At 38.2% G+C, this 14600-nt stretch overlaps 1 protein-coding gene across 2 annotated transcripts in view; it reads right to left on the bottom strand.

Moving 5' to 3' along the window:
* CD28 (CD28 molecule) overlaps nucleotides 1-14600 on the bottom strand; it is a 669313-nt gene that overhangs the window by 51336 nt on the left and 603377 nt on the right. The window contains exon 3 of one of the 2 annotated variants that reach the window (XM_044060722.1): nucleotides 6332-6679. In XM_044060722.1, the coding sequence (XP_043916657.1) occupies nucleotides 6332-6679 (348 nt within the window). The remainder of the gene's footprint in view (nucleotides 1-6331; nucleotides 6680-14600) is intronic. The other variant, XM_044060723.1, reaches the window with a different exon arrangement.

Here is a 14600-nt window from a genome sequence, read left to right as displayed (position 1 = left end):
AGCAAGGAGAAAGAAGCAGAATGAATGATGTGATTGGGGGAGATTAGCTCATGTGACCAGTGGCTTACATTACAGATGCAACAATAAGTGTGTGTGTGGAAGTGGTGGCATCCAAAAAGGACAATTTAATCATTACCAGGATGGAACCTTTTGTGATTCAAATGTATGAATACTGAGCTTCCAGACATACTGACTGTTCTGGTACAAGTCTTAACATTACAGTCTGGCAACTTATGGTGTGTTTTTACAGGTAAAGAAAAAAATTATATTTTATTTGAGACTCTAAATGAAGCTACAAATTACATGACTGAATTTAATAAGAGAAAAGATGTTGCTAAAACAAATATTATGCTTTAAAAAAACGAACAGCAATAAACAAACTAGGATTTAGCAACAAGAAGTCCGATATGGTAGTCTCCTCCGTGGCTGTAAGGCAACTCTATTAATCCTCTCAGAACGTGCTGTCCAAAAGTAAAAATCCCGACAAAGGCAACATAAAAACTGATTTATTAAACCATTTGTTTTAAGCGCTTTTCGTTTGCTTCAGTTAGCAAACTTCATCAGAAACGTTATACCCACTTATTTAAAAACTCTTTTTATAGGCACAGCTGATCACTAATTAACCAGACTGAAGCACTAAAAGGCACAGTACCAAAAAACTACATATAAAAAGTTGAGAACAATACTAAATAAAAATAAAAAGAAAAATAAACATGAACACTGCAGCAGCTTAATACATACTCTAAAGTCAACAAAAACTATAGAAAATAATAAAGTATAACCAGTAAGTATATTATGTTGAAAAAATAAACAATATTTTTATTTTTTCAACATAATATACTTACTGGTTATACTTTATTATTTTCTATAGTTTTTGTTGACTTTAGAGTATGTATTAAGCTGCTGCAGTGTTCATGTTTTATTTTTATTTTTATTTAGCTACCCTCCAACCTTCCTAACTTATCAGTCTTTACACTGATGACATGGTTAACTTTCAGTCCAATCTCTCATATTCAGATAGTCAAACTTAACTTCAATCTGACTTCCTCTCCCTTAATTCTTTGTTAAACAACCATAAGCTTCTCCTAAACCTCTTTAAAACAAAAAATCTGATATTTGGAACTTCTGAAAATCTGAAAAAAAACTTTTAAAAATGTCAACATCACAGATCTCAATGGTATCCTGATAGAAACAAACACAACCTTTAAATACCTAGGTTTATGGCTGGACCAGCCACTTAACTTCCATAATAAAATTGGAAACGCTAGGTAAAAAGTCAACTCTCATTTATCCTGGTCCAGGAAAATACCTCCCTTTCAATCCAGACCAGCAAGAAAAGCAATAGGCAAAGGAGTCCTCTTAGCTTGACTTGAATATGGGCTGCCCATCATAGCCACAGCCTCTAAGAAAAAAAAAAAACTTCACCCACTCTATAGTCCATTGATTCATTTCCAACTCCACCCTTATGGAACACAACTGCACCACCTTGTATAAAGTCAGATGGCTCCCAGTTACCTTCAAAGTTGGGCTACTATGAGGATCTCTTCATTTCAAACTAATTCAATCACATACCTTCCTGCCTGTTGTAGCCAAACACCATAACAAAACCACCCCTTACAACCTCTGCAACTTCTTTCAATTGCTGTCCTCACTCCAGGACCCCAAACCAAAGTGCACAGTACTGACCAGTCTTTCTCCATTCTTGCACCCAAACTCTTTTAATCACCCCCATCAGGGTTTAATTTCTCCAAGTCTTTTAGCTTTCTAATACCATGATGGGAATGGACCCCATTCATAAGTCAGGGTATGATTAAAGTTCATGAAATTAGTATTGTTTCAATCTTTGATGTTAGCTAAAAATGCTTTTCATAGCACCTGCGATGGGGCAAGAACTGACTCCTTCTGTAATTTATATGATGTTATATGTATCTGTAGTATATCTAAATAAGACTGTAAATTATTTTCTATTAGACCTGCTGCTCCAACTACTGTTGGAACTGTCTGGGTATACACATTGCTCTCATTTCTGCCTGCAAATCCTGGTGTTGTATGCCTTTGTGTCTTTCTGTACATAAGACACTGTAATCACTGAGCGCAGTCCACTATCCTGGCTGCCATTATTAACCTTTAATCTTTTGGTTTTAATTTAATTCTGCCTAACCATGCCTGCATCAAATCTTGATCGACATGAAGTTGTTCCAGAAGATCTCTATACTTGCCACAATATTTATGCCTTTTCCATATTTCTTTCCTTCTTATTTGATCCTTCCCCTTATATTCTTTTTTTTTTTTTTTTTGGCACATTCAATTGCTGCCAGATTTTTGTCCAATTCTGGCTTAATTTCCATTCCCACTTGATACTGATGTACTTCTGCTAAACTAAGTAGTGAAGTCATCTCAGATGTCTTCTCCTCATGTTTGGATCTGGTCAGCAGATGTGCATGTAGTCCCATGACTGCAGATCTTTACATGAATCAATTTTGAGGAGGCCCATACCTTCCTCAGAATGAAGACTATACAATCTTGGTCTACAGACTGATTTTTGTAAACCATTTTATACACATGAAGCATTTTTCTTGTTTTCCTGTTCAATGGATCCAATACCTTTGGGAGCCAGTCAGTCACCCCAAAACTGTAAATTAAAGCAGAAAGAGCAAACTGGATTATAGCCTGGACTTTATTCCTAGATGTCAATGCAGTTATCAGTGTTAGTTTTAGTTTTTTAAAATATTCCTTACCGTGTTTTATTCGTATTTGTTCATATTTTATTGACAGTCCTTCATAAATTACCAAATATTTATACACTCTCTCTCCTGCACAAGTTCCTTTATGTGACATTTTTGTACCATACTGATATTTCCTAGTGCTGCAGCTTTTCTGCCTTAAACATTGCTTTTGCACATTTATAAACATGAAATGTCATTCTTATACCATCTGAGAAAGTTTTAACCATTTGCATTTGTGCTTTCAACTCCTTATCTGATAAATAAACCTAGAGCCAGGAACCAACAACAAATGATAAAATCACAATAGTCCAAAACCGAAAGAAACAGGGACAGCTGTATGGATGGAATACTGCAAAACTTTAATACAACACAAAAATAAAAACACTGTCAACAGAATTAAGCACTTTCATCTGTCACCATCTCAGACTTCATCAGAATCCATTAATAGTTTAAAAAACACATTTTACATACCCCTCCCTAAGAATCAAATTACTGCTAACCACAAATCACAAGCTGAAAACCCTTTAAAGGGGAAACATTATTTCCATATCATAATTAAAGACAAATGTTTTTGGTGAGCTTTCTTATTTTATTTTCAGAAAAAAAGTATATCCCACAAAAATGTCTTAATAGGGAAGATGAATTATTATTATGCAGTTTACCATTTAGTACAAAAATTGAAAAATAATTATTAGTTTTTTCTTGTTGCACTGTGGGGATGCCATCATAATCCCATTAAGAAGGAGTATTTAGAATCATTGCACAAACAACTGATAAAAGGACATACATCATAATTGATATCCTATACTACAGAGATGGAATATTAAAACAGGACTGTCTTCTTAAGAAGAAAATCTATTCATGAACTATTTGGAAGTGGAAATACGTCTGGGAAAGAGTTATTAAGGACATAAGTAAATGGCATGAGACAGTGACTGAGAAATGCTGTAAGTCACATTCATGGAAAGATTTAGCTATAAGAAACAGCATCAAAAATAATAGAATCTTTCTCTTGCCTCTTTCTAGATCTCTCAAAAGCTTTCAACACTGTCTCTCACCCTCTCCTCTTAAATAAACTCTCTGAACTCAGCCTATCTGCCTCTATTATCTCCTGGTTCTCCAGCTACCTCAGCAACTGTTTCACATCTGTAAAATGGCTCTTTGCTATCTCTCCTGAACTCCCAATAAATATAGGTGTTCCACAAGGCTCAATACTTGGCCCACTACTATTTAACATTTTCACCAATTATTTCATGCCTCCCCACTTTCTTCACTCGTACAATATGCCGATGACTCCACACTCATCGCCACAGCCAATACCCTCTTTGACCTGCATACAACTCAGAACTCCTTCCTATCTATCAAAAACTGGCTCAACAAGAACCAGCTAATCCTAAATCCAAAGAGACCAAACTTCTTCTTTTCATCCTCAAAAATATGAATGACCTAAAACCCTTTCTCCATCACTTCTCACAATAACACACCAATCACAGTGGAAACTCACACCAAACTACTCGGGGTCATCATTGATGACCAGCTGAAATTTGACCTACATGTTCTCAGTAATATTAAGAAAACTCACCAAAAACTCGGCCTCCTCTATAGGAATAATTTATCTAGTAAAGCCAAATTAGCCCTATCCCATGCCTACTTACTCCCAACCCTTCTCTATGGCTCTCAAATTCTCACCAACTTACAAACCACACTACTGTCTAAACTAGAATCCACTTACAACAAGGTGGCCAAATTTGCTGCCAAACACCCTACCATTCTCATCACTGCTCAGCCCTCAGGAAACTGAACTGCTTAGAACTTCCCCACATCCTTCTCCTCTCTCAGCTGCAGATAATTCACTCTATACTGCACCTGCCCTCCTTCTATCCCAGCATTTCCAACATCATCTCCCTCTACTCACCAACCAGAACACTTTGCAGTTCTGAGTAGCACCTCCTTTCCATATACAAGCCAAAAATCAAAATGGGAAAGAACCTATACAGCTATTCCCCAGCTGAGAAATGGAATAAACTTTCACTGGACATTCAAAACATTAAGCCTAAACACCAGTTCACAAATGCTGTAAAAAAAACATCTAAGCAATACTTGGCTATGTCTGTGTAATCATCCCCCTGGTTGACTATATTCATCTCTGTCCCCTGCCTCCCACCTTTCTCCTATACCTAATTCTCCCTCTTTATCCACTTATGTTTCCCTACATTTCTATCACTACTTCTACCTATCCTTTATTACCTGTATGATTTCTGTTGACTTCAACAGCCCAGTTAGTTACTATACACTAGGTAGCTATTCAGCTGAACTGATGAGGAAGAACATTGCATCTCAAATAGATTTTTTTGCTCTGTATAGTATCAGATGTACTCAGCAATCATTTTGATTCATAACATCTTTTTATTCTAACTAGTCAGCTGATACTCCTGGTTACATATGGTTACATGTGGTAACAATATGTTTGAAGTGCTGTACTAGGTTTATGTAACATTGTAGGTATGATCTATGCAATAGTAACTATAAATAACTATATGTAACTATAGGTTTGTAGCCTTGTACAATGTTTATGCAACTTGTTATTATGATCAATGTTTATGTTTATGTTTTATGTGGAGCTTTTCTCCCCGGGTCTCCACTGAAAAAGGGCCTCATCCCAGCTGGACTAACCCAGTCAACAAAGGTCAAATAAATAATAAATAAATAACTTAAGGATAGCCCTTAGCTAAAACTTTTTGCCCTCATTGAAACTTTTTCACCATAAATCCATTTATGTTATTAGATAGCTAAACTTTTATTTTGTTTGTGTATTTTGCTTATAATTTACTCTCAGTCAATTTGTATATAATGTAAATACTTTGTTTTCTTTTTATTGAAGTTTGTCTTGTTATACTCATTTTACAAAGTGATTTTATTTATACTATTACATTCTGTTATTTCAATTTAAATGAAATAAAAAAACAAATGGAGAAAAAAACAAAGATTTAGCTATAAATATATAATCAGAAATTAAAAAGAGATTTCAAAGAGTGGGACAGAGTTTAGCATCTGTAGTCATTTTTTATGGAAAAAAGTTACCAGTAAAACAAATATAATGTAAAAGAAAATGAATGAGAGTGAATGTTCTTTTATTGGTTGTATAGGAGAAGATATCATGGGACATGAAAATCAAAATATCAAGGAAAATTGCTGAAAGTGAAAAAGGAGATTTTTTCAGTCACTTGTCTGGCTATAATACTATGTCCCAGATTTATAAATGAAAGAGTACAGGGATTTTTAAATAAAAAAGTGATGTGATATATGTGAAACATTTGGGTGGGGGAAATAAAATTATTTTATATAATAAAGGATGGGACATTGAAAGGTCGTTTATTTTTGTTTTGTTTTTTCTTAAGTTTGTAGATTAGTACTTTGTATCTAGTTTATAAATTTGTATCTTAATATTTGGAACTTGTTAATGTTTCCAGTAAATAAGATATTTTTTGAGTTCTGTACTGAGACAGATTAAACATATTACCGTGAAGTCATACCTTATTTGCATTGCATACAGAATACATACAAATTAAAACACACGTCATCACTAAGAGCTTAACCTTCATTACCATTGACATCAATTAGTGTTCCATTTCCATATTTTTTCTGATATGGAGGTGGGTACATCACTTCTATTATGCACTCATAGACAGCTGTATCTTTAGGTGTGAGGTTTGACAGGAAGAATGACAGCGTGGTGTTATCTGCTGTAACAATGCACTGTGATCCATTATGTGGTGAAGTGACCTTGCTTGTGATGTTGAAGGTACTGCCACAGATAAATGAACCTTGACTGTAGTTCCTATGCAGAACAGCTTTGAATTCTTCAGTATTTGCTGGCAATGAAAAGGGGCAGTGCAAAACCACATCTGACGTATTGGTTGTTAAGGTCAAAGGCTGGGAGATATTTAATCCTGCTGAAAGACAAAAAAACAAGGAGAAAACACTGACGTTAAAAGAGTTCGGTAATCCTTATCTTAAGAAATACATCCTTGCATCTCTATCTGATCATACCTCAGTTTTTACTTCACAGTTCCTCTTTTCTGCACCTCTTCTGTGCTAAAATGTCTACCAATTATGAAGCTATTCTTCCTGTACTATATTTAATATGTGCCATATACCAATCTTTCTCCTATTTCTTATAGTGAGTTTATTTTGGTACATTTGTTTTTTATCACAGGTTTTTGCAATGTGTTGTCTTATAAGATTTTGTGAGCAACAGTCAGCTCCCCAGGATTTTTTTTTCAGGTTCTGAATTTGTCATTGACACTCATCATATTGTGATAGATTTGCTGTTTTCTTCTCTTTTGTGGTTGTCTAACTTTGTAGTTCACTGCCCCTTGCCATTTAGCCAGAAATATGCTTCCCTTTGAGAACTCTAATAATAATATTAATGCATGATCCTACTGTTCAAACTCTCTAACTCAGGCATTTGTATTACAAAGACATTGGTATATTTTCTGGACTTTATTTTCTCCTTTACTATAAGCATAAACAACTTAATCCATCCTGTAAACTAATACAATGTTTTGTCAAGACTTTTGATAGTGTATTCTTCCCATGATTCCTTAGCGATGTCATCCAGACTTCTAGGATTCCTTCATACAAAAGACCAAATGGAATAAACCCAGATGTAGCTTGTGGCCTCTCTCCTATAGCAAACAGTAAATAGGTAACAACTGGGTCCAGTTCTTCCTCTCTGGTTCAATAACTTTTCCTACTATGGACTTAGTATGTTATTGAACCTCTCTACTATACCATTAGTCTACAGAGGGTAGACTGATGTCTTCAACTGTTTATCTAGAAAGATCTTTGCCGCATTTAATTTATCAGCCACACTCTTCTGTGTGGTTGAGGGGTTCTGCTGCCTATTCTGTCAGACCACTAGTAGAGTTTTAACTGCTTTTGAATGTGACTCTATTGCTTGTTTCATCTCTAACAAGATTGCTGCTATCAGGTCTGCCCTACCACCCCTGAACCTCATGGGCTTTCCTTTAATACCAGCTGGTTTTATTTCTATATTATGGATGGTGCTTTATATTCCAGATAATGATGTGTTCATGTCTACAGTCTCAGGTATGCGACCATCAACCTGTAGACTGGATTCATGTCCGTCAAGGTTCATTATGACTAGTTCTGATGTTCTAGGACCAGTGATTTTCCAGATATTGGGTCCGTTTTTAAGATTTAGTGTTTTTCATTTTTATACTTACTCACAAAAAATCATTAGATCTCAAAGTATTTGATAACTACTGCCCTTTCTTTAATCTTTCATTTTTGAGGAATGAAGATTGAGGAGGTTGTTTTTAAACAGCTTCATAGCCATCTTCCAGACAATGGACTAATGGACCGCTTTCAGTTTGCGATTTGCACTCACCACAGTACAGAAACTGCACTTGTTCAGGTAGCTAATGACTTCCTGATGGCCAGAGACTGGTGATTCTATTCAGACTGGTCCCATTGTGGTCTCTCCTGTACAATCTTAGACTGCTTTACATCATATCTTTTTGCCTGCTTACAGAGGGTTCCTTCAGGAAAGTACACATCTTCACCTTCCTCATTGGACTGTGGAGTTCCACAAGGATCAATCTTAAGCCCATTCATGTTTACAGTTTTTATCCTACTATTGACCTGAAGTCAGTCTGAATGAAATCCAAGGCATCCTGTGAATTCTACTGAAAAATAAGTATTTTTATAACCTTCTTTGCACTTTTAAATTGTTTGCAACTGTTTTGCCTCCTACTTTAAACTGCTTTTGTTGTTTGTGACTGTGTTTTCTGCACTGCCTATTTACAGTACTTGAACAATTTATAGCATAGGCTAGATTTAGACTTGCTGAATCTAGACAGTTTGGCATTTTCTGAGCATTAAAGCCAGCCATCTTACATTAAGAGGGCCCTCCTGCACCCTTATGGCAGAAGAGTGTAGTCAAGGACCCATTTGAATTTGGGATTGCTGGAACAAGACTCAGGCTTGGACTTTCCTATTGGTTAGATTGTTTGAAAACTGTTTTACTTAGCTGATATTTAAACACAGCATTTGCTCAGAGCTACGCACCATGCAATGGGCTTAGCACTGTAGCTGTGTAGAGACACAGAGGCTTAAAAAAGTCAATTTTTCCCTAGATAACTGCTAGGGGAACCCTCCTAAGCTTCCCTACTCTCGGCAAGCAATGAAGTTGTATACTGGTGCCCAGAGAGCAACCCAACTGTGCTTTTTGAGGCACCGGCATAGGTTTTTACTATAAACCTCTCACAGATTAGCTGATTTTACTAGTTCTACAACAGAACCTAGTCCAACTAGCCCACCCTCCACCACTTATTACAGAATACATCTGGCATAATGAGAGGTCAGTTTCCCAACATTTCTCCAGCCAGCCTGATTAACATAGGCATCCTGAAGTAATGTAGCAATTGCCTCATATATACAGACAACCTACTACTCCTAAAACATGCAAATACAATATGTGAGAGATGTATCTATACTATGAATCTGGAATCAATGCTATCTGTCTCACATAACAAGAAATCAAATAGCAAGCAGGTTGTCAGCACCCGCACTCCACCTCCCACATATACCAAGCACACAACACATAAACCCATGTATTGGGAGGTACTCACTAGAAATATACCAAAAGAGCAAAAAACTCCCAAGTGCAAACCTTCTGCACACAATACAGTCCTAACAGCAGAACACATAATAACACACGTGTCAGTGTCTACAATAAGTCCCTAAGGCAAAACATATCTAAACCAAATGTCTTGGTCATAGGCGACTCCACAGTGAGACAAACAAATGCCCCCTTCACTAGGCTGGACAAGGAGATGGTCACGGTTGGCTGCCTGTCTGGTGCCAGGATCCACCAAATCACGCATGCATTCAAGTCTCTCTACAACAAATACTGTTATGACTCTGTCATAGTCCACAATGGAGTGAATGACTAGAGACGTACCTCACTGGACTACATGAATAAAGGCATGGTGGAGCTTTCAGATTATGGGTCCCAGGCAAATATGTCCCTAGCCCTAAGCAGCATTCTTCCCTCACCCAGGATGATCCCACAATACAAACAAAAAATGACTGACTTCAACAATTGGCTTAGCTTCTGGTATCAATCCTGGGGGATCCAGTATCTGACAGCCTGAGATGATATGGTCGACTGACCACTCTGTTTTGCCAGAGATGGTCTTCATCTGTTGTTTCTAGGCTTCAGGTTGCTGGAAAAGGTACTTGCCTCCCCCATAGTGCCTTTTTAGGCAATGTCATGAGAACAAAATTCCCATGGTAAAAATATCCTCCATAATCAAACTCAGGGTTATGCTGCTTAATGCTAGCAGTCCAAATCAGAAGCTGCACTCATTTGAAGCAATTCTCACCCTGGAAGATGCTGATATCTGCACAGTCACAGAGACATAGTTCAAGGTCTTAGACAATACACCATCCATGTTAGGCTATAATGCCTTCTACACATTCAGACCACACGATGAATGTGAAAATAAAAAGGGAGAAGGAGTATCCATCTTAATTAAAAATATATACACCTCTAGACTGGTTAAACAGTATGACTCCCTAGAGTTACTCCAAGTCCAACTAACTGTAGGAAAGACCCCCCTCCATGCTATTGTTAGCTATAGGGCCCCACCATGAACCACAAAAACCACACAGCCTACCTGGACCTACTTGAGTCACTCAGTACAGCCACACACCCTGGTCATGAGTGACTTTAACTATCCTTCCATCAACTGGGTAATATATATGAGCACAAAAAGCACTTGCCCAAAGGTTCCTAGACTTTGTAAACACAGATGCTCTGGAGCATATAGTCAGCACCCCCACAAGGGGCTCTAACATCCTTGACATAGTCCTCACTAACATGGGGATCACTGCACCACCCCATATGTGGAGAACTCCCTGTCTCATTCGAAGTAACAATCATTCCTGATCCACCCTCATTAGCAAAAAGTTTACAAATTTTCTGCAAAGCAAACTATAGCCTACTGAGACATAATATCCGTAGTTTCAAACCACGTGCCAACACTGACAGCAATGACCCCTAACTGAGGTGTACACAAATGTCCTGTATAAACATGTATATAAATGTACAGGCTTAGCTGTACTGGAATTGATCAAATCAAGATCCTCATGAAAAAATAAGCCAGCCTGGTGGACATCCAGCATAAACAGGTTATACAATAAGAGAAAGAAACAAGAGGGAATGGTCCCAGCAAGGGAAGAACTCCCTCCAAAGCATAAACAAACAGATTAGGCATCTTGTAAAGTCCTCTAAAGCTAATTATGAAGCTAAATTAGCATCCCTAGCTAAGGTAAATCAAAACCATTCTTTAGCTACATCCAAAATATAAAAGGGAAGGCACAGCTTTGTGCTGAACTAGCTGTGGATGTTACCACTTATACTGAACCTGTGGACATTGCCAACCTGCTAGCAGACAGGTTTGGTGAAAACTTCACCCCCTGTCCTCACCAATCATACCCCATAACATACCTCTCAACAGTCCTCTGCCTAGTATGTACAGAGAGCAGGTCATAGCCATACTTTCCAAAGCCAAAAACACAGCCTGTATGGGACTGGACAACATCCTAGGCTGCTTGTTATATGGTCTAAAACAGGAGTTAGTGGAACCACTGAGCATGCTCTTTAAGCTCAGTCTAAGCACTGGCTTTGTCCCAGATGAATGGAAAACAGCAACCGTAATCCCCTTGCACAAAGGGGGTCCCTCAACCGACCCTAGAAACTATAGACACACAACCAGCCTTACCTGCAAGGCCATGGAAAGTATCATCATGGATCTTACCTATAAGGATACAGTTGACCTTCAAACTCTTGACCTGACCCAGTTTGGCTTCATTAAAGGCAGATCTTGCCTGCTAATCCTGGTGGACTTCTTTGAGAATGTCATCAAGGCTCTGGGTGCCTAACCAAGGCCTTTGACACAATCCGTCACTCAGGTATCATTAAGAAACTCACCCAGCTGGGGATTAACCCTTATGTCACTACATGGGTTGCCAACTGGCTCACAAACAGAATGCATACAGTCAAAATTGGTGATGCCACCTCTACTAGCACACTTGTTACTAGTGGCATTCCACAGGAATCTGTGCTAGGCCCCCTACTGTTTGGCTTCTATTTTTCAGAGGTACAGGTGAAAATAGATGGCCAATGGCTTACTAAGTTTGCTGATAACTGCAAAGTGGGTGCAATCATCAAATCTCCCAAAGATGTCAACATACTACAAAATGGGCTTACACAGACAAATGGTTGGTGTCAAAGCCACGAACTTAAACTTAATGCACAAAAATGCATTATCACCCCCCCCCCCCTTCAGCAAAGGAGAAATCCTTGCTAATTACAACATTAATAATATCCCTTTAAGTTCAAACTCAATAGGAGATCCTTAGGAACGCAAGTTGATAGCAGCCTTAATTTTGATCATCAGGTGTTCATAGTAGTAAGGAAGGCCTTCTGTGTTGCATACCTCATAAGCAAGGGTATAGCATCGAAAGCTAAGGAGGTTATAACTCTCCTGTACTCAGCTCTCATCAGACCAATAAAAGAGTACACTGCTCCCTTCTGTATGTATTTCACCAGACATCTGCAGCAGCTAGAGAGACCTCAGAGGTTTAATTTGTTAATACAATTTGATTACTTTTCTATAAATCTAAATTTGCATATGTCACAAGTGATAATTCAGTAAAGGTGTTTAAAAAAAAAAAGAAAGAAAAAGAAAATTCAGGGCCTACAACACATGACCTACACGGACAGACTGAAGGCCCTATCACTTTACTCAGTATTGTATATACTGCTTAAAGTCAATGTACCTGGCCTACACAGCAGTCTCAGACCCTACCTTGATGAAGCTGCTGCACATCCACAAATCTAGTGGGTCATGATTCACTCACTCTAGGGATCTTAACCTAGCCTACGTTATTAACAGAACATGCTGGTTGCCACTCCTCTGGAACAAGCTCCCAATTCATGTAAAACAGAGCTCCCCAATGACCCTATTTAAGTGTAACCTGGACAACTGGATAGGAAACGTAAACTTACACCAGGGATTTCACCTATGTCTCGTATGGGCAGCTGGTGCTGATCTTAGATTCACGCCAAACATCGACTATATTTCTTGGTCCATAAGGCAACAAGGGTATAATATGGCTAAGCTTGTAGAGGCCTTAGGGCAATAGCCTAGTAACCTCCTATGATTCTATGATCCTGGGTGATCTCATTAAGGAAGGCAATAGCATGCCATAGCTATATGGATGACACTGAAATTTACCACTCCTTACCACAGGATGAAATGGTGATTGTGCATTCCTTATCTGGCCATCTCAAAGCTATTTGTTCAGTCTTGGTTTTCACTGAAAATGAAAATCTCCAAAACTAAAGCTATGGCATTTCTTGCTATCTTAAGGGATTCCAGTGCCCCTTCACTTCTTAGTTACATTTTTAATGATGGAAAAAAGCTTAACTTTGTTGGAAAAGTACATAAAATAGCTATTATCCTAGATGATAGGTTGACACTTTGGAATCAGGTGTCACTTGTTGTAAAATCTTCATGTTTCCATTTAAGAAAGCAATCAAAGACAAAAGACTTTTTATTTCAAGCTGATCTCTCAGTAGTAGTTCATGCCTTAGTCTCTTCCTGGCTGGATTGTTGCAATGTTCTTTACCTGACACATTCAGCTTGGTGTTTCCGGATCTCTTGGCAGCATTTGTTACTGTTGACAATGGAATGTTGTTTGAACAGTTAAAGTATCCCTAACACAGAACTGGACCATTGACATTTAATGCAGAACTCTGCTGCCATGTTCCTCACTGGCATGGCTTTTTACCAACACTTCTGTTCTGTGTGACCTACACTGGCTGTTGATTCAGTTCAGAATTATTTGTAAGATGTTGGTGTTAGAGTACTTGACGATACACAGTTCGGGCCCTTCTTATCTGAAAGAGCTAGTGGTACTGTCTATCTCAGCTAGGGGTCTACACTTGAGTTAGTGGGAGTCTATATTATGTCACTGAAATGGCAAAACATCGAATGCCATTTCAGCTACACATAAACAGCGAACAACAACTTCCGCGAATGGCTAGAACACTGATTTTTTTCCCTAGGTCAACCACACATGAAACACCATCTCAAACATTACAAAGTGGGGGACTTTGCCCCCACACCCCCAATGTGTGGGGCTGTGCCCCCCACACAACCCTACCTATATATACCAACTCCGAGACTGCACTACATAGGGGAAAAGGGCAATTACACGGCAACGGCCAAGTGATTTTTTTCCCTAGGAAAAAAATCTGTGATCTGGCCGTTCGTGGAAGTTGTACTTTGCTGTTTATGTGTCACTGAAATGGCGCTCAATGTTTTGCCATTTTGGCAACATAATATAGGCCCAGTTAGTGGTACTGTCAATCTCCACTAGGTGTCTACACCTGGACACTCAGGTGTTCTGCTGGTTCAATGAGTGTATCTAGAGGTTTCCGGTGTTCATTTCTTTCCATAACAGACACCCCACCTGTACAGTGTTCTACCTCAGTGGCTTCCGGAGTGCTCCTTATTAGTTGGTATACAAGATCACTCAAAATGTATCTTTTTAATATCAGGCATGAAGAGCTCAGATGATATAGGATGACTGCTTTTTTTTCTTCTTCCTATTCAAGTCAGTTTTCAGTTATTTTATGTAGTCTGCCATTGGTTATAATTTATATGTTTTAATGCTACCTTTGACTTCAGTATTTTGTTAATAAGATGCTTAAATAAAATTGAAGTTGAAGTATGCAGTACCCTTAACATGAAAGGAGTGTCTTGGTTAGTAAAG

The sequence above is a fragment of the Protopterus annectens genome, chromosome 2.part0 (genome assembly GCF_019279795.1).
Source record: "Protopterus annectens isolate FY-2018-M chromosome 2.part0, PAN1.0, whole genome shotgun sequence".
Classification (NCBI taxonomy): Eukaryota; Metazoa; Chordata; order Ceratodontiformes; family Protopteridae; genus Protopterus; species Protopterus annectens.
Note: the sequence above shows the minus strand (reverse complement) of the source record. Positions and strands in the feature narration are given on the sequence as shown.